At 51.5% G+C, this 19989-nt stretch overlaps 1 protein-coding gene across 2 annotated transcripts in view; it reads left to right on the forward strand.

Moving 5' to 3' along the window:
* NCMAP (non-compact myelin associated protein) overlaps nt 1-19989 on the forward strand; it is a 49917-nt gene that overhangs the window by 26124 nt on the left and 3804 nt on the right. Inside the window, exons 2-3 of one of the 2 annotated variants that reach the window (XR_001371205.1) lie at nt 17381-17472; nt 19919-19989. Coding sequence is in view for 1 of the 2 variants with exons in the window: in XM_014591974.2 (XP_014447460.1) it covers nt 17280-17472; nt 19919-19988 (263 nt within the window). In the remaining variant the exon portion in view is untranslated. Of the gene's footprint in view, nt 1-16746; nt 17473-19918 lie in introns of those variants that run through there. The other variant, XM_014591974.2, reaches the window with a different exon arrangement.

Here is a 19989-nt window from a genome sequence, read left to right on the forward strand (position 1 = left end):
AGTCCATTTTTGTGTTGCTACCTACGACTAGGCGCTTTATAAAGAAGTAGGGCTTTACTTGCTCACAGTGCTGGTGGCTGGAGAGTCCAAAACATGGGCCTGGCTCAGGCCGGCCTCCAGCATGGGCAGTGGAAGCGTCAAGGGTGGCAAGCACGTGCAGAGAGGCCAGGCTGCAGGCGGCTCTCCTTCCGAACAGCCCGCCTCCACAAGAGCGGACCCCTGCTCCTGAGGGCTACAGCTCACGGGTCTCACGAGACTTCATTAACTTATTCACGAGGGGTTCGCTCCATAAGGTCATCACCATGATCCAATCACTGCCCACTAGGCCTTCCCATCCACCAATACCAAATTTCAAAGCATAAAATTTGGGGACAACCATTATCCAAATCACAAGTGAGACCCGCGCCTGAGCCTTCCTGGGGTTTCTTCAATGAGATCAGCTTCTCTCTTCTCACTCTGTACGTTTGGGGCCCCTCTTGGGCTGCTAAGTCACTCAGCTGTCAGCTTCTCCAGCTCGCAAACCTGACTGTCCTCTCTCCCGTTATCTTGTCTCCCGTTCCCTTTGGCCAGTGGCTTATACCTCTGAGTTCCTCCCCCTCTACTTTATAATTCCTTATTTATAGGTAATCACTGTACATCTTTGTGGGGCACAGCATGGATTTTCAAAGCATGCATGCCGTGTGCAACAATCTAATAAAAGACAATACCGTACTTACTATTTCAACAAAGAATACCACGTTTGAAATGATATATGAAAGTGGCAATGTCTGCATTTTTTTTCACTTAGTTGTGACACGCCCTTCATCATCCCTTTTACCCTGCCTACTTGCATCCCGCGTCTGTGAAATGCTTTTTTCTCCTGGTGCCGTCCTATCGCTCCATCCCCAACCCCTGTGCAGTCTCTGATACAGAGTTGTCCTGTCCACTTCTGTGTCATTCTTTTCATTTCTGCCATACGGTGCAGACATTCTGTATCTACTGATTGAAGACGTGCAGTGTGTATCTTTCACAGTCTGGTTTATTTCACCCGCATCACAGCTTCTGGATTCCACCACTAGATTTGATTCTGTATCGAATGGCAGGATCTCATTGTTCTTTATGGCTGTTCCATAGTGTATATGTGCTACATTTTTAAAAACGTAGTTGTTGAGGGGTTGGCAGGTGGCATAGTGGTTAGGGGTGTTGGACTCCCACATGGCCAACCATGGTTTGAGCCCCGGATCTGACAGCTTGCTTTCTCACTTTCCTTCTCTTGCTCTCTCTCTCTCTCTGTCCTTCTCTGGTCGAATTAAAAATAAATAAATAAATAAATACAGTTAAATAAAACCATTGTTTTTTAAAAACATTAGTTGTTGGACACTTGGGTTGATTCCATGTTTTACCTGTTTTAAATAATGCAGCAATAACCATGCATGTGCAAGTATCTTTCTGACTGAGTAATTTCCTGACTTTTAGATAAATACGCAGGAGTGGGATTACTGGGTTAAATGACGTTCTATTTGCAGATTTTCGAAGGCCCTCCACATTGTTTTCTATAATGGCTGTACTAGTTTACATTCCTGCCAACAGTGTAGGAGAGTTCCCCTTTCACCACAGCCTCACCAGCACTGTTGTTCTCTGCGTTTTTTCTGCTCATAGTCATCTTCACTGTGGTTCTGATTTGCATTTCTGTCGTGATGAGAGATGTTAAACAGTTTTTCATGTGCTTTTGGGCCCTTTATATGTCTTCCTTTAAAGGGTTTCTGTTCAAATCAATTGCCCATCGGTTTTATTTATTTATTTATTTTTGAAAGACATTTTTGGTATAGGGTGCCCGTGCTCACCAGAGAGACAGACAGAAACAGAGAGAGAAAGTGAGAAATCACCCCCCCCCCCCCCCGAGGAAGATAGCCACACCACAGTTTCTTCTCTACTTTCCTCTTGGGATTTTGGGCACACATGCACATGTGCCTGGCATGAGTTTCAAGCCACCAGGTCTGGGACTCAAACCACAACTGGCCATGTGGGAGTCCAGTGCCTTAGCCACTATGCCACCTGCTGGCCTCAATTGCCCGTTTTTGAATTGGATTATTGTTTTTTCTGTAGGTAAACTGCTTGAGTTCCCTATATATTCTGGTTATTAATCTCTTATCTGAAGTATGCAAATATTTTCTCCCATTCTGGAAGCTGTGTCTGTATTTATTGTTTCCCTTGCTGTGCAGAAGCTTTTCAATTTTATGCAGTTCCACTTGTGTATTTTCAGAGTTGTTAAGAAATCTTTGCCTACTCCAGTGTCTTCAAGTGTCTCTTCTGTTTACTACAAGTAATCTTATAGTTTAAGGCTTTACACTTAGACCTTTGATTCATTTTGAGTTGACTTTTGTTCATTTAAAAAAAAATGTTTTAGGGGCTGGCAGGTGGCCTGGAGGTTGAGGAGCTGGACTCCCACAGGGCCAGCTGCGGTTCAAGTCCCGGACCTGGTGACTTGCTCTCTCACTTTCCCTCTCTCTCTCTTTTTCTGTCTCTCTCTAGTCAAATTAAAGAATAATAATGACAAATAAAATAAAATAATTATTTAAAAAAATATTTTAAAAAGTCTATTTATTGAGGGACCAGCAGTTAGTGTAATGGCTATGTCACTGGACTCCCATGTAGCCGACCACGGTTCGAGTCCTGGACCCGGTGGCTTAAACTCATGCCAGGCGCGTGTGCGTGCGTGCCCAAGATCCTGAGAGGAGAATGGAGGAGAAGGGATTGCAGCATGGCCATCCCCCCTGGGGGGTGATTTGTCACTTTCTGTCTCTCCATCTCTGTCTGTCTGTCTGATGAGTCACGTGCTCTATAGCAAAAACCTCTCCAAAAAAAGAGAAAAGTCTATTTATTGCGAGAAAGAGACAGAGACAGGCACCCTCAGCAGTGTCTCATCATGCCGTGGTCTCTTTTGTTTCAGGTTGACTTGGGATTCAAATCAGTGGGCAGCTATGTGGCTTCCAGCACTGCAGTTCAGTATACTTTCACGTCTACCAGCAAGCCTAGGCCCCCTTGACTCCTTTACTATCGTTTTTGGTAGTTTCCAGAAGACTGGTCATTGCCTATCATCCTTTATCCCACCCTCTCCTCACCTTCTTTTTTTTTTTTTTTAAAGATAAAGGCTGGAAATGTTAGATTGACCCTGAATGGCCTTCAGTTCATTTCCAGTCGGAAAATAGGGAGATAGCTGCAAGGACCTTTGGCCAGAATCCTCTGACCAGAGCCCTCCCTGTCAGCTGACACCCGTCGGTGGGCCCACCAGTCACAGTGGCAAGTGAGCTAGTCAAAGCACCGGCCAGTCTCATGACCTTCCGCCTTCACCCCTCCCATACACACGCATCACGTCTCCTCTGTAGGGTGGGCTGCAGCGCCTCCAGCCTCAGACCCGTAGGCACCCTTTTCTCAATAAACCTTCCCTTTTTCTCTTGGGGAGGGATTGAAAAGATGCGGCAGGGATGATCACGCGTGCTCCATCTGCATTGCTTCAACAGAAGTGCTTCTTGCATTTTTTAAAAGAAAAAGTTAGTTCCCAAACTTTGTTTATAAGGCAAACCTAGTTTATCCTTCTTACTTGTAGTTTTCTTGTGAACAAGGGATGTCTTGTGCCCGACCGCCTAGAGAAACCGGCCCTAAGTCGCTGCAAAGCCTGAGAGCCGCAGGAAGGGGCCAAGGCGCCGCCTCTCTGGGGAAGGAGAATCCAGCTAACCAATGCAGTGCGGTTCATCTGTTCTGGGAAGGGACCGATGGGGCTCACGGAAGGGCCAGACAGCTGAAAGATGTCCTTGCAAACCAGAACTGGGCAGGGAGCAAACTTACAAGACTGAAGACTTTCTAAGTCCATGGCAGGAAGGAGATGTGGAAAGGAAAGATGGAGAATGGTTATGAATTAATTAGGCAAATAAATCCTGCAGATGGGGCAGAATCCTGGCTGGTGGGGCTGGGTGGGGTGGTCTTTCAGGACAGAGTGAACTGTAGGAGCATTTAAAGTTAGCCTGGAGCTCGGGCTAGGACTTGCATGAAATCGGCTTGCTTGGCTGGGAAGGAATCGGGCCTGGCCAGGTGCCCGCTGAGCCTCCTCCCCACACGCCTGCCCCGGCTGGTCCCGTGGCCCCCAGATTCGTTTCCTGCTCCTCTTTTACAGACTCCTCCCTGATGAAGCATGCTTGTCTACCACCCTGGGCCTGAATGAGACACCTCAGTGTCCTCCCACACCTGCCTACAGTGTGGGTCCGTGCTCAGGAAGTGTAGGGGGACGCAGGCGTGGATGAAGAGCACAGATCGGGACAAGACAGAGAGGACTCCAGATCCTGTGTAGTGGCTGAATAATGGCTCCCAAAGATGTCCACATCCAACCCCTGACACCTGGAGCTAGGGTGGCTTCACAAATGTGATTAAATTAAGGACCTTGAGAGGGGACAACGGTTGGGATTAGCCAATCACAAGGGCCCTTACAAGCAGGAGGCAGGAGAGTCAGAGGGGGAGGAGACAGGAGGATGGAAGCAGAGATCAGAGGGAGAGGAAGAAGCCGCACAGCAGGTGGCAGGGAGGAGGAGGGAGCCAGAGTCAGGCAACGCAGGCGGCTTGTTGGAAGAGGCCAGGAAGCCACGCCCCCAGAGCCCTGCCCACACTTTTAGCCCACAAAGACTAAGGAAACTTCCAACCCCTAGAACTGTAAGGACGCAAATGTGTGTTGTCTTGAGCTGTGAACTTGCCATTAACTTCTTAGAGCAACATTAAGAAATGAAACTGGGACCAGCAGTTGGCATAATGGCTACGTTGCTGGACTCCCATGTAGTCGACCATGGTTCGAGTCCCGGCCCCTGTGGCTTAAACTCACACGGGGTGCATGTGCGTGCATGCCCAAGATCCTGAGAGGAGAAGGGATTGCAGGTGGCCATCCCCCCTAGGGGGTGATTTCTCACTTTCTATCTCTCTGTCTCTCTCTGTTTTCCTGGCAAGCACATGCGCCCTATAGCAAACACCTCTCCAAAAAAAATATATTAATAATCAATCTCTCCTAGCTTTGCCACGCATTGGCCCTGAGTCACTAAGCAAGTCATGTACCCTCTTTCAGTCTCAGCTCCGTTGTCTATAAAATAGGGGTAATACGTGTGAGGACAAGCACAGGGAGCACTCAGCGTGGTGACTGGGGCACAGCCAGCATCACTTGTTAATGCTAGCTACTGTGTGTGTGGCACGCCATCACTGTCATCGCTGTCCACCCACAGGTGCAGGGACAGCCTGGACATCTCCTTCTTCTCTAGACTTGGAGAGCAGGGTAGGGACTGCCCAGGGCTCTCAACCGGGGTGGCTTTGCCCTCTGCAGACAGCTGGAAACGCCTGCAGACAGTGTAGCTGCCACACTGGGATCTAGTGGGTGGAGGCCAGGGAGGCTGCGAGGCCCAGGTTGCCCAGGGCCAGCCCGGTAACGCGCTACCCAGCCTGAACATCAGCGGCGCTGAGGTTGAGAAACCTGGCCCTACGTGGAGGTCCCACTGCACCCTCCTGGGCTCATAGCAACCTGCAGAGACAACAGTGAGCAGAGGCCTTCCCCGGCAGGGCCGCGGACCTCGGAGCGCCCAGGGCAGTACGGAGTGGAGTTCCTGTGCTGAGCCTCAGCTCCACTGCTTTGCTGTTAGATTTTGAACGAGTCCCTGAACCTCTCTGGGCCTTCATTTCCTGTTAGCAAAGTGGAGATGAAATTGCCTTACTGCATTGGTGAGGTGAGGGGACATGCCCGGCCCTGCTTAGTGCCTCCTTCAGTGTTAGCCCCCTGCTGGCCAGCTGGTGGCGTAGTGGTGAAGGCGCTGGATCCCACATGGTTGACTTGGTGGGTCAAATCTCAGACCCTGTATCTTGAAAAACATACCAGGTAAATGTGTGTGCACCCCACATCTTGAGAGGGGAATGGAGGAAAAGGGGTTGCAATGTGACCATCCCCCCAGGGGTGACTTCTCACTTTCCCTTTTTCTCTCTCTCTCTGGCAAGCCACACACCCTATACCAAAACTTAAAAAAAGAGAAGTAAGTTAGCTCCTTCCCTCCCCTGACTGCAATGTAGGGACATCGTTTTCTTCTGTCATACTCACTGAGAGGCATCAGCTCGCCAGCTCGCCTCCCCCAGCCTCTGGGGACAGTGGGACCCTGGAGATTTGTGTGGGAGCTCGCATGTACTTTGAAGCCTCTGAAAAACTGGAGCCTTGGCCTGGGCCCAGTGACTGAGGGGCACGTGGAAGCCACAGGCCACATTCCAGCCCTCGGTCAGTCTCACCAGGACGCCCACCGGTCTCTTCCTCCCACCTCTGGCACCGCTTGAGCCGCCCTTTGGCATTTGGGAAAATTCGCTTTGTGACCACTTTCATCCGCGTTTTATTTACAACTCTCGGTACGAGGAGCTTGTCACGGTCACAGCCTCGTGGGCTGGAAGCTCATCCAGTCCCCTTTCCGTACCACAGGGGTCACACGGCAGAGGGACAGTGGGCGTCCGAGCCCTCGTCCGACCGCAGCCTGTGGAGGGCTGGAGCCCAGAGTTGCAGAGCCACCGGCCACTGCCGTGTCATGGGCTTTGTGTGACAGCGATCGGGCACCTCCCCGTCATCAGCTCCAGGTCCGCGTGTGGGGCAGATACCCAATGCTATTGATTAACAGAGAGATTCGGCAAACGCTCGGTCCCATGTCTCGCCCCCTTGGGCTCCCAGGACTTGGTCCCCGCGGCCTTTCTTTGGCTCCTCCCGGTGCTCTGTGTGCAGTGGGCACTGGGCGAGCGGATGACAGGCAGATGGACAGCAGGCGGAGGGTGGCTGCACCCCGGGGCTGTGTGGGCAGTTCAAGAACCGACAGGTCAACAGAGCAGAAAGCGTGCTCCCTGCTTTCTGGGAACCAGCCTCCAGGAGCGGGCGCTCACGGTGTCATTGCATGTGGTCTCAAGTTCAGGGGACACGCTAGGCGGAAGTCCTCCCCCGTGGGCACTGTGACACGAGAGCAGAGGCCTGGACAGCAGGGCAGACCGTGAGGATGAGGCAATCAGGGCTGATGGGAACGGAGCGTGTAAACGACCATGTATTACAGTTCTCGGGCCGTGGGTTACTACCCCCGACAGAGCGCTCGAGGTCTCCCTGCGGTCCGCATGCACTGCGGGGCCAAGCCGACCGCTCTGCGGAGTCGGTGCATCATCCTGGTCCCGACGCCTCCCAGGGGGCCCCGGTTCCCCGCATGCCCTGCTCACGATGCGCCCTCTCCTCACGGCCCGAGCCCTAGTGAGGAGGGAGGTGCGCTCTCGGAGACACTGGCCCTCCGTTAACTTTGCATGGCTGTTCCAGGCAGCCGAGCCTCAGGCTGAAGAGGCCCTAAGGTCCTGCCGGCTGGGCCATTTTACAGATGGGAAAACCAAGCTCCAGGCAAGGGCGAGGCCTTCCGAGGCCACGTGGCAAATGAGCGGCGAAGTGCGTCCTGCCTGATCCTCACCTTGCTGTCACTCTGCCCGTCACGGCCCTGTGCCCTCCCGGCCCTCGGGTGTTTCGCCTCCTCACCGATTTCGCTCTTTGCTCTGTCTCTTTTCCCAGTGGGGATGGAAAGGAAGGTCGGACCCTCCAGGAGGCTGGTGAGTCCCCCTTAGTCCCCTCCCTGGGACACAATGCTTCCGGGTCTGGCTCCCGGGCCTCCCCGCATATCCGACTTTAATGAAAGCAGCCCACACTTGCCCAGGTGGAGACACGGAGCTCAACCACCAGGGACGAGAACAGAGAGGACGGAGGGCAAGGAGGGGCTGGGAGCTGACGCTGACCGCCCGCTGCCAACCGCACTCTCCCTGACAGTGGGGCAGCCTTTGTTCCCCACGAGACCACGGAGACCACGAGGTGGGCTGCCTGTTTTACACCCGAAACCCCTGAGCGCCTGAGAAGAGGCTCGGGCCACCGGCTGGTCAGCACTGAGGCCGAGGTTAGAGCCGGGGCTCGCGGCCCTGAAGCCTTGTGAGCTCCTGACCGTGTGATCTGACACAGCAGTCACAAGTTCTTGAGAGTCACCTGGAGGTGGCAGCAGGTGGCAAAGTGCATAAGGTGCTGAATGCCCACATGACCACAGTTCAAGTCCCCGACCTGGCGGTTTGCTTTCTCACTTTCTCTCTATCTCTCTCTCTCTTTCTCTCTGGTGAGCACATATGTCCTACAGCAAATTAAAAATAGTACTAATAAATAAAAGTAGGTAAATAATTCTTTGTTTTAAGAGGCTTTTGCTTTAGGATGTGTGCACTCATCAGGGTGAATGAGAGATAGAGACAGTGAGAGGGAAAGTGAGAAATCACCCCCCAGGGGGGATGGCCACGCTGCAATCCCTTCTCCTCCATTCTCTTCTCAGGATCTCAGGCACGCACGCCCGGTGTGTTTTTCAGGCCACTGGGTCTAGGACCTGAACAGCAGTCGTCCGTGTGGGAGTCCAGCGATGTAACTGCCACACCATCTGCTGGCCTAAAGAAATAATTCTTTGATATTTATTTATTTTTTTAAGAGAGAGATTTTTGCTCTAGGGCACGTGTGCTTGCTGGAAAGACAGAAACAGAGAAACGGAAAGCAAGGCCACACCACAATCCCTTCTCCATTCTCCTTTGGGATCTTTGGCACGCACGCACTGTTCTAAGTCACTGAGTCCGGGACTCGAACCACGGTCGACTATGTGGGAGTCTAGCTACATAACCATTACACCATCTGCTGGTCCCACAAAATAAATAATTCTTAAAATTTAAAAAAAAAGTCACCCAGAAAGAGCTGGAATTTTCTCTGGAAAACCCACATCAGTGAGGGCAAGGCTAACAGAGACTGATGAACGCCAAAGGCCTTTGCACAGTGCAGGATGGAGCCCTGGTACTGGCACTGTCCCCACTCACCGTGCTGCTCTGTACCTGCCGGCTCCGTGACTCTTCACGGTTTGTAAAGCCCCTTGGCATGCCAACCCTCGGGCTCTGGCTGGGAGCGAGTGTAAGACTCATCTCTAAAAGGGCTGGAGGGAGTCCGTCCACAGCGAGTGTGGGCAGCACCGTGGCTGCCTGTAAAGCTGGTGAGCTATTTCCACGGTAATCACAATGGGTTTCGCGCACTGACACTGCTGAGCGCATTGTGTGCTCCATCTCATTTTTCAGAGGTGGATTTTCTCATTTTCCAGTTGCTATAGGGCATGTGTGCTCTCCAAAGAGAGAGACAGAGGGAGAGTGAGAAACCGCCACTCGGGGGATGGCTACACTTAATCCCCTCTCTTCCATACTCCTCTCAGGATTTGGGGCACACACACAGGCACCCTTCATGTTTTTCAAGGTGGACTTGAACGGTGCAGTTGGCCATGTGGGACCCAGCTGCCTTAACCACCACGCTACCTGGCTGGCCTGTGTTTCCTGCCACTTAATTCTCACAACTGCCCTATGGAGACGGGACTACTGTTTCTCAGTTTAGAAAACCCAGAGGTGAAGAAAGGCAGCCAGGGGTGAATAGCTATAGTAATAGAATTTAGGCTCACGTCTGATCAACATGAAGAGAAGTGTCACTCTTGGGCCAGCCCCTGGCACAGTGGCTAAGGCAGCTGGCCAACTGCTCAGTTCGAGTCCCACACCTGGTGGCTTGAAAAACACACCAGGTGTGTGTGTGTGTGTTTGTGTGCATGCACACGTGCCCAAAATCCTGGAAGGAGAGAGAGGTGGAGAAGGGATTGTGGCACGACTGTCCCCCACAGGGAATGCTCCTCGCCCCACCCCCATCTCTCTCCAGTGAGTGCCTGCACCCTTTAGCACGTTTTCAAAAGAAAGGAAAAGAAAAATGTTCATTTCAGGCCCCCTCTGGAGCCATATGTCGGGTTTCGAGGGCCATATTTAAGGAAAACGTTGACGCGTAGAGGACTGAGGTACCCAGGCAGGACACCGTCACCCTAAAGGTTGCTCAGAGGAGCTGAGGATACTCACCCCAGAGAAGAAAAGCACGAGTAACGGACAGCTGCTGACTTCAAGGGCAGAAGTCCTTCTGTGAGGAACAGATTGGGTTCCACAGGCGTTGCCAACCTGTAGCCGGCTGCTCTGGCCACCTACTGGTAAGCCAGGGCACTCGTGTCAGCTGCCCTGTTCCCCCAGAGAAGTCGGAGTTTTCCATGTACAAAAGTGTTCTTAGGGACCAGCAGTTAGCGTAATGGCTATGTCGCTGAACTCCCATGTAATTGACCGTGGTTCAAGTCCCGGACCCGGTGGCTTAAAACTCACGCCAGGCGCGTGTGTGTGCGTGCCTAGGATCCCGAGAGGAGAACGGAGGAGAAGGGATTGCGGCGTGGCCATCCCCCCTGGGGGTGATTTCTCGCTTTCTGTCTCTCTGTCTCTGTCTGGCGAGCGCTAACGCCCTAAAAAAGCAAAAACCTCTCCAAAAAAAAAAAAAAAGTGTTTTTAAACGCGGCAGATGGTCACGTGGAGGAGGTAGCAGATTCACCTTGTGGAAAGAATTAGGGCAAGTGGGTGAAATTACAAGATGCCAGCGTGAAGGTCTGTTTTCTGTTCATTAAAACATCCCAATAACTCAAGGGGCTTGGAAGTAGGCAGGCTTTTGTCTGCTTTATTTCAAGTCCTGTTAAGTCTTCCATCTCTCAGGCAACTGGGAAAACTCCATCCCAATGTTTTGGTGGGTCAAGGGCTTACTGTTGATCGTTTGAGGAAGGTTCTGCTGTGGTTGGGAGTATCTTTTTTTCTTTTTCTTTTAATTTGCATGTGTGTTGGCCAGAAAGAGACAGAGAGAGAGAGAGGGAAAGTGAGAAATCACCCCCCAGAGGGAATGGCCACACTGCAATCCCCTCTCCTCTGTTCTCCTCGCAGGATTTTGGGCATGCATGCACACGCACCTGGCGTGTTTTTTAGGTTGCCAGGCCCAGGATTTGAACCTCTCAGCGGGGTGTGTGGGATCCAGCTTTCTCAGCTACCATGCCACAAGCTGGCCTGCCAATGTCCTTGTTGTCTTTCCAGGAAGAAATGTTAAGCCAGGCCAGAGGGAAAAGGGTTGCCATGGAGGCCAAGCAGTGGGGAGGTCTGTAGGCCTGGTGGGGTCTGGTTGTGTTGATCCTCCAAATGCAGTTCCTCCCCTTGACGCAGGGTCAGTGAGGGTAGGCCTGTCAGTGAATGATCATGACTCCCCAAGCTGACCTCCCACACCAGGCCACTTGGAAACAACCTTGTAGAGTCTGTAAATGTGACTAAGGCTCAGGTGAGGACAGGCTCAGAGTGCAGCTAAGGGCAGGGACAGTCGGGCAGGAGTCAGGGTCGGGGACTCAGAATCAACGAAACTAAACTGATAAAAATGAACAATGAGCAAAAATTACTGAAGAACTAAGCATAAGTAAGACAAATTTGTAAAACTTTGGGGAAAAATTGCACAAAATCTAGACTGCCTTGGAACTCAAATTGCTTGAAAGCTATCTTTAAGTTCATGTTCAATTTTGAAGAGAATGAAGCTGGAAGTCATAAATAATGCAATCTATAACAAAGACCAGGGGGTGTTCCAACCAGTAAACTCATGCTCCGATAAAAGGTCTTGGGTATACTTCAAAGTTGGGAAGTGATCTCTCATTCATATCAAAAGCATGCTATAGAAACCTGTATGTAAAACTGGTGAGTGATCTCTCATTCATAGTAAAAGAATGTTATATATTAAATATAGAAGATTGTGCAAAATTGATAAGCGAGCTCTCATTTGTATTGAAAGCATGCTATATATCAGTAATAGAAACCTCTGTCTACTGAAAAACTGACTGGAAACTGTGTACACTATCAAGGTTTACCAACTGCCAATTGGCTAGACGCTAATTAAAGGAGTTGTGCATTACACAGTGAAAACCGCCAACTGTCAAAACATGGACATCTTTCTTCTGAAACCATTTTATTTCTTTAGAAAAGACACTTTTTTTTTTTCACCCAGGGACTGAATATCTAGATTCTTAATAGTCATCCAACAGAGAAGTGTGTAGACACGCGTGAACTACACTATTTAGTACCATATCTTACCCCTTATCGGATAACTTCAATTACCACCCTAAAATCCCTACTTTCAGATACAGTCACATTGGGCATTAGGGTTTCAATATAACAAATTAAAAGGATACAATTCAATATATAACACTTCCCATGCCAGAATCCTAATCATTCCTGGTCAGTGTGTGCGTGTGCGTGCGTGTATTCGGGTGGTGAGGTGACGGGTGTGGAGCCCCTGGGTGTGGATCTGGAGCAGGGAGGTGCAGGGGGAGGATACAGGCATGGCACTCTGCCAGGCCCAGGTGCAAATGCCAGCTCGGAGCTCCCAGGCCTTTTGAGCATGGAGAGTTTTAACCCTCACGTCTCAGGGTCTCCATTTGAAACGAGGGAAAGGAAAACTTGTCTTGCATGGGAGGAGTTTTGCTGATTAACTCAGGGCACGGGTAAAAAGATATCTGGTGCAAGGGCTTGGAAAACGAGGGAAAGGAAAACTTGTCTTGCATGGAAGGAGTTTTGCTGATTAACTCAGCCCTTGTGATGCAAGGGCTTGGTGCACGGCTGGCCCTCACATGGTGGCTTCTGACGTCTTGGTGGTGCATGTCGGCACAGCGGGTGTATCCCGGGCTAGGGTTTGGGCTACCCAGTGATCTTGCCACACCTGTTCACTAGGTCACCCTTGATCCATGGTCACCTCTCACATCTCCTTTGTGTTTTTAAAAGGAATTGTAGAGCTTGCAAGTGGCATAGTGTTTAAGGCACTGGATTCCCACTTGGCTGACTGTGGTTTGAATCCCTAACGGGTGGGGGGGGGTTGAAATCCCACAAAGCACATGTGTGTGCGTGTCTGAAATCCCAGGAGGAGAATGGAGAAGGGATCGTGGCATGGCTGTATCCCTGGGAGGCGATTGCTCACTTTCCCTCTCTCTGTTTCTGTCTCTCTCCAGCAAGCACGTGTGCCCTATGACCAAAACTTAAAACAAAAATAGTAATAATAATAAGTGTAAAATAAAAGGAATTGTAGGAAAGGCAATCTTCTTGGCATGATATGGTTGACAGCAGAGGCAGAAGTTGGGGCAGATGCTCACTGATACCCTGCACATGCTGCCCTGGGCAATGGCTGGGGGGCTGGCGTCTCCCCTTATGAGGAGGAGTGGGGGCGGGGCGGGAAGGCTTCCACTGCAAATTCTCATATTTATCCATGCACATTTTCATAGAGCTTTATCTTGTTTGGAGCTCCAGACCCCCTGTCTCTAACTGAGTTCAGCGAATATGTACTGACCCCACTAAAGTGCTTCGGGTCGCCGTTTACTGAGCACTCAGGAGTCCTTGCTGGAACTGGCAAGGACTTGAACCCTCCGCTCGCCCTGGGAAAAGGCACCTCCTCTCACAGAGGAGCAGAGGGAGCTGGGGACTTCCATTACCTCTCCAGTCCTGCTGGCCAAGGGGAGAAGACCGTGGCACTGTGGGGGAGGTAGAGCCACGTGAACGAGAAGCAGGAACCGTCTCCACCCTGAAGGACGTGACAAGGACTGTGCACGTCGACCGCAGGACAGCTGAGACGCGCTCAGTGGTGTTCCTCTGAGAGCCCTGCTGGGGCCTTGAGGACAGAAGTGCCGGTTTGGCGTGGGCAGGACTGACTCTCCTGAGTCCTGCAGGGATGTTCATACTGGGAGCAGCGGAGCAGGGCCTGCTGAAGGCAGTGGGTTGGGAAGCCCGTCAGGAAGGCTGGCAGGTGTTAGAGGTTGGACGGAGCCACACGGCTCCTCTGGGAGCCTGAGGATCTGGTCTTCCGGGAGGGGCAGCGAGAACAGGGGAGGGCCGCAGGGCCTGGGCTTAAAGGAGGCAGAGGCAGTGAAGGCAGAGCCCACCCCGGGTCAGCATGGCCAGGCCTCAGAGGGCCTGGGTTAGGGCACAGCTGCCAGAGCTCCTGGCCGCGTGCAGGGGGCCTGACCCCGGCGGATGCCACAGGTGGAGTGCAGGTCCCCCAGCTGGCAGCAGGGGACAGAGAGGGCTGCAGCCTGTGCTTGGGGTCTCTGAGGAGAGACCATCTGTGGGGACTGGGAGGCCACAGTTTGGGGCAGCAATGACCAGGCATGCAGTTTACCAGAGGTCGGCGTGAGCTGGAGAGGCTGGAATAGGGAGGGTGGGAACAGCCAGCTCACGGCCAGACACAGGAACGGGGTGGGGAGCTGGGGGCAGTGCTTTCTGAGCCCCAGAACGACACGCTCAAGCCTCAATCTGTCCCCGCACTGGTGCGTGCGCTTCCGAGGCGGAGAGCGTGTCTCCTCAGTCACTACCCACCCCTGGCCCCAGAACAGCGTTCGGTGAGTTGATGTGTGTTTAGTAAATATGTAGAACCACAAAATACACATCGTTTACGGATCTACACGTATGTATAAACACTTAAAAACTTTGATGAGGGCCGGCAAGTGGCATGGTGGTTAAGGCAGGCACTGGACTCCCACATGGCTGACCATGGTTCAAGTCCCAGATCAAGCAGCTTGCTTTCTCATTTTTTTTTCTCTCTCTGTCTCAGGTGAGTACATGTGCCCTATAGAAAATTTAAATAATAATAATGAATAAACTTAAATAAATAATTCTTTGATGAGAATATACACAAATGATTATTTGGAGAGAGGGAGAAAATGAGAAGAGATAGAATACAAAAGAGACTTAAATTTTAAAGGTAGTTTTACCTTTAAAAATAAAAGAAATTTATGCGCAATCTTTTTTTTCCTTTTAGGTAGGGTCTCCGTGTATCGCAGTTGCCCTGCCTCAGCCTCCACGTCGCTGGGACCACCGTGCACCCAGCGCAGACAGGGCCTTGCTGTCTTGCCCAGAACAGCCTTGAGCTCGTGACCCCCATCCTCTCTCTCCCCATATTGCTGGGATCACACACACGCATACACACACACGCATACACACACACCAGCCTTCAGGTTGGCCCAGGACCTGGACCGGACCGCCCACGTGGGCCCAGCCTGCAGAGCACGGCATCTCACCACGCACCACACTGGCCCACGTACTAAACCTGTGTAGAGGGCCGGCTGGTGGCCAGGTGGTTACGGCGACTGGATCCCACACAGCCTGCAGCACAGTTCGAGTCCCGACCTCTGTGTCTGGGAAACATGCTGGTGTGTGTGCCCAAAACTGAGAGAAGAGAGTGGAGGAGCGGGGGTTGTGGCGTGGCCTCTCCTACCAGGGGCGCTTTCCCACCTTCCCTCTCTCTCACCATTTCTCTCCAGCAAGATTGCATGCCTTCCCGCCAAAAAAAAAAAAAAAAAGCACGCCCGTGCATATATGCACATATACGCATACTGTCTCTTCTCCAGTACGTGGAATGAGTTTTTAGAGCTACAAATAAGTTGGGGCTAGCAGGTGGTGTGGTGGTTAAGGTGCCTGACTCCCATATGACCAACCACAGTTCGAGTCCTGGACCTGGAAGTTGGAAAATCACTCTGGGATCGTGAGTGTGTGTGTGTGTGTGTGTGTGCCCCAAATCCCAGGAGAATGGAGGAGAAGGGATTGCGGCATGGTCATCCCTCCTGAGGGGTGATTTCTCACTTTTCCTCTCTTTCCAGTGAGTGTACCCTACAGCAAAAAACTAAAATAAAATAAATTTTAAAAATTACAAATAGGCCTAGATACTTCTGTTGCTGTAGATCTTCACGGGCCTCCAAGTCGTCAGCAGCTGTAGTAAAAGTTGTATTCTACAATAATGAAGCCAATCCAGTTAGTTTCCTTTTTTTTTTTTTTTTTTGTCTTTTTTGGAGAGGTTTTTTTCTTATTGGGCGCGTGTGCTCACCAGAAAGACAGAGAGAGACAGAGAGACAGAAAGTGAGAAATCACCCCCCCGAAAGGGGATGGTCATGCCGCAATCCCTTCTCCTCCATTCTCCTCTGGTGATCTTGGGCACACACGCACATGCGCTCGGCATGAGTTTAAGCCACCGGGTCTGGGACTCGACCCACGGTCGACTACATGGGAGTCCAGCGACATAGCCATTACGCCAAGTGCTGGTTACTATTTTGTTTTGTTTTGTTTTCCCTCTGGGGCATGTGTGCTCCCTGGAGAGAGAAAAAGAGAGGTGAACTGAGGGGGATGGCCATGCCTCCCTCCATCCCTTCCCATACACTCTCCTCTTGGGATTTTGGTCACATTCATAGCTATGCCTAGCGTGTTTCTCAAGCCACCAGGTGCAGGGCTTGAACCATGAGGCTGGCCATGTGGGATCCAGCTGCCTTAACCGCCAAACTGGCCCCTTTCTTTTCTTGATTCATATGGTTTAGAACTATTTATAGTATCATTGTGCTTAGAATATAATTCTTAGGAGGCCAGCAGATGGTGTGATGGTTAAGGGTGCTGGACTCCCACCACCGACAGTGGTTCAAGTCCCAGATCTGGTGGCTTGTTTTCTCACTTTTCCCTCTGTCTCAGTCTGTCCCTTTGTGGTCAAATTAAAATAAATAGATTAATTAATTACAACAAGTCTTTTTTTTTGGGGGGGGAGAAGTTTTCGCTACATGGTGTGTACGCTTGCCAGAAAGACAGAGACAGACAGAGAAACAGAAAGTGAGAAATCATCCCCCAGGGGGGATGGTCATGCTGCAATCCCTTCTCCTCCATTTTCCTCTTGGGATCTTGGGCATGCACACACACATGAGTTTAAGCAACCAGATCCCAGACTCGAACCGCGGTTGACTACATGGGAGTCCAGCGACATAGCCATTACACTAACTACTGGTCCCCAAACTAGTCTTTTAAAAAAAAAAGAAGAAGAAGAATATAATTCTTGGTGGAGGACCTCAGCAGTCTTTCTGGAGGCCTGACAGCATACTAATTATATTCTTCCTGGCTCACCCTTCAAGTAGAACACTTTAAACTTGTGACTTTTGATTCCCAGTGGTGTCAGGTAGAAAGAGAGTGTGTCTGAGGCCAAGCTCCACCCTCCCTAGCTGTGTGACTGTGGATGAGTCGTTCCACTGCTCTGAGCCTCAGCTAGGCAATGTGAGGGCGGTCAGGGACTGGGAGGTTCCGTGAGAAGCGGTAGCTGAAGGCGCCTGAGTTGGAGCCGGTACCCGTTAGTGGCCCAGCATGCGTTAACTCCCTCCCATTGAGGACTCCATGCACCTGCCTCTTATTCTAGCTCACCTCCAAACCAGGCCCACCCTTCAGAGCTTGGAGAGAGAGAAAAACGAAGTTCCGTATAAATATGTCAGACGCTATTTTTAATACCCACAGTATCTAGTAATGGGTCTGATATTTACTTGTCGCCACGAGAAAGCTGCATGCTTGACTCTTCTGAAGTGTCTTCAAGGAGATCAAAGGAGGCGTCGCACAGGGACAGTAAGGCTCAGTCCCATTTTAAACATGTCTTCTTCCTTCCCAGCACGATCAAGATGACCACAGCCACCGCTCTGGGGGACACCACCTTCTTCTCGTTGAACATGACCACCAGGGGAGAAGACTTCCTCTATAAGAGTAAGGTCCACTTGGCTTGGAGGCCGGGGGAGGGGTGGCCAGACGAGTGTCATGGGGAGCTCCAGGTGCACAGCCTGGGTGCAGGTCAGGAGCGTGGGCTGGAGGCGGAGGGCTGGTCTCTGCCCCGGCTCCCCCACATGCCGACTGCGTGCCCTGAGCACGCTCCACTGCTCCGTGCTTCAGTCCCTTCCGCTGCCCAATGGCGATGTCCATGAAGTGACCCCATGAGGTAGTTGTGAGGATTGAAACAGCTAATCCCGCAGAGTTTAGGCTAGTCCTTGGTGCAGGCCGAGTCAGACTGCTACTGCCACTGCCACTGCTGTTGCCCTCGGAGAGGCCTGGAGCTCAGGCGGCAAGAAAATGTGCCATCTTGTAGGATGTCTCTCAATGGGTCACCTTAACATGCAGCTGCTTTCATATTTTTAAACACTTTTTGCCACAGGGTACATGCACTTGCCAGAGAGAGATGGAGAGAGTGAGAAATCATCCCCGAGGGGGTTGGCCATGCCACAATCCCTTCTCATCTATTCTCCTCTTGGGATTTGGGGCCTGCAAAGCACATACACACATGCCTCCGGGACCAGGACAAACAGGTTGGGCTGACTCTGCATGTTCCTTCGGAACTGTTCCTTTATTTGCTTGTTTCAAACTGTGGTCGGCCACGTGGCAGCCACAGCCTTAAGCCCCATGCCACATGCTGACCCCATAACACCACTTTAATTCAGGGTTTTCAGCCTCAGCTGGAGGACTCTGCTGTGGGGAACCATTCTACACATCGGAGGGTGTTCAGCATCAACTCTGGCCTCTACTCACCAGGTGGCAGTTGTAGTCTCCCCATCCCCTGGCACCGCTCCCCGGTTGTGACAACCCAAAGTGTCTCCAGACATTGCCAAATGGCAATGGCGGTAGGAGTGACAGATTTAAATGAGGACTTCCATTAGAATTTCAGACCAATGATAGAATGTTTTAGTGTGAGTGCATCTAGGTATTGCATGGCACACCTACTGAGAACCTCCTACATTTGTATCTGACAGACCTGGTAATCCTGTCTAGAGAGGCAAAATGCCCTAGCTGAGAACCACCACTTCTAGTACAATGGACACAGGATGGGCTGACCCTGCATTTTCCTTCAGAACTGTTCCTTTATTTGCTTGTTTCAAACTGTGGTCGGCCACGTAGCAGTCCAGCACCTTAACCATGACGCCACCTGCTGGCCGCCTCAGAACTGCTTTGAGACCCCCTTCGCAGGCCCTGTAGGGCTGCCTACCCGAGAACGGGCAAGGTAACCTGTGAGACCCTGTCCCAAGAGCAGCCCCTTCTGGGGGCTGACTCTCCACGGAGAGTCACGTCCTGCCATTAATCCAGCCTGAAGCCGCTGAGCCATGGGGGAGCTCTCCGGAGTGCAGGGAGCCCGCTCCGTACAGAGTATCGAGGGTGCGTATCCACAGCAGGCTGAGATGGGCCTGAGCGTCCCCTCGGACACCCTCCTGGTGTTCTGAAGGATTGCCCTTACGTCTTCCTTTCTGGGAACTCCTTGCTGCTGGCAAATATGAGACGTCTACAAGAAGTTCATAGAGAATCTGTATTATGGGACCAGCTGGCCGCGTGGTTAGGGCAGCTGGATCCCACCTGGCTGACTGTAGTTTGAGTACATTTTTTTTCTTTTAGCTTTTAAGATTTCACGTTTATTCATATTTTTCAAAATGTATGTGTATTGTAAAGAAAGATTGACAACGTGGTCCTTGGAAACAATGAAGTCTTGAGCCACAATCCTCCTTTTTTCCCCTTGTATTTAGATTTCAAAAGTATCTACGAAAACCCCATGTTACTTTTGTATTACTCTCCCAAAAAGAGGGGAGAGTTTGGCTTGTGTTTCACAGGAGCTCGAAGTTGTGCTGGGGCTGATAAGAATAGGACTTGACCTTGGGCTGACTCTCTGGCCTGGTGGTTAAGGCAACCAGGTCCCACGTGGCCACCCATGTGGTTCAAGTCCTGGACCCGGCGGTTTGAGAAATACACCAGGTGCTAGTGCACGTCTGCTCAAAAATCCCGACAGGTGCAGAAATGAAGACGAAGGGATGAGAAGTGTGACCAGGCTCCAGGGGGGAGAAAGTGTGCTTTCTCTCCCTCTCTCTGTCTCTCCCTCTCTCGGATGAGCACACGCGCCCGCTAGCACAAAATAAAAGAAAAAGAAAGGGAAAGAAGAGTAGGAACTGGCCTAAGGCAGAGTTTTGGCAGACAGTGTCCGAGGAGTGAGCTTCAAGCCCCTCTGGGGGTAAGGCGCACGGCCACTGTACGCGTGACAGATCCTGGGGTCAACAGTGAGTGTCCCAGGACGTCGCCCACTCCCCTCCTCCCCCAGGCCCAGCAGGAACGTCAGGTGCCACTGCAGGCCCCTGCCAGCCTGCGTTCTGCCCGCACGTGGCCATCTCTCCCCCCTCCCCAGGTTCTGGAGCCATCGTTGCTGCTGTGGTGGTGGTTGTCATCGTCATCTTTGCTGTGGTTCTGATCCTGCTG

The sequence above is a fragment of the Tupaia chinensis genome, unplaced genomic scaffold, assembly GCF_000334495.1.
Source record: "Tupaia chinensis unplaced genomic scaffold, TupChi_1.0 Scaffold000628_1, whole genome shotgun sequence".
Lineage (NCBI taxonomy): Eukaryota > Metazoa > Chordata > Mammalia > Scandentia > Tupaiidae > Tupaia > Tupaia belangeri.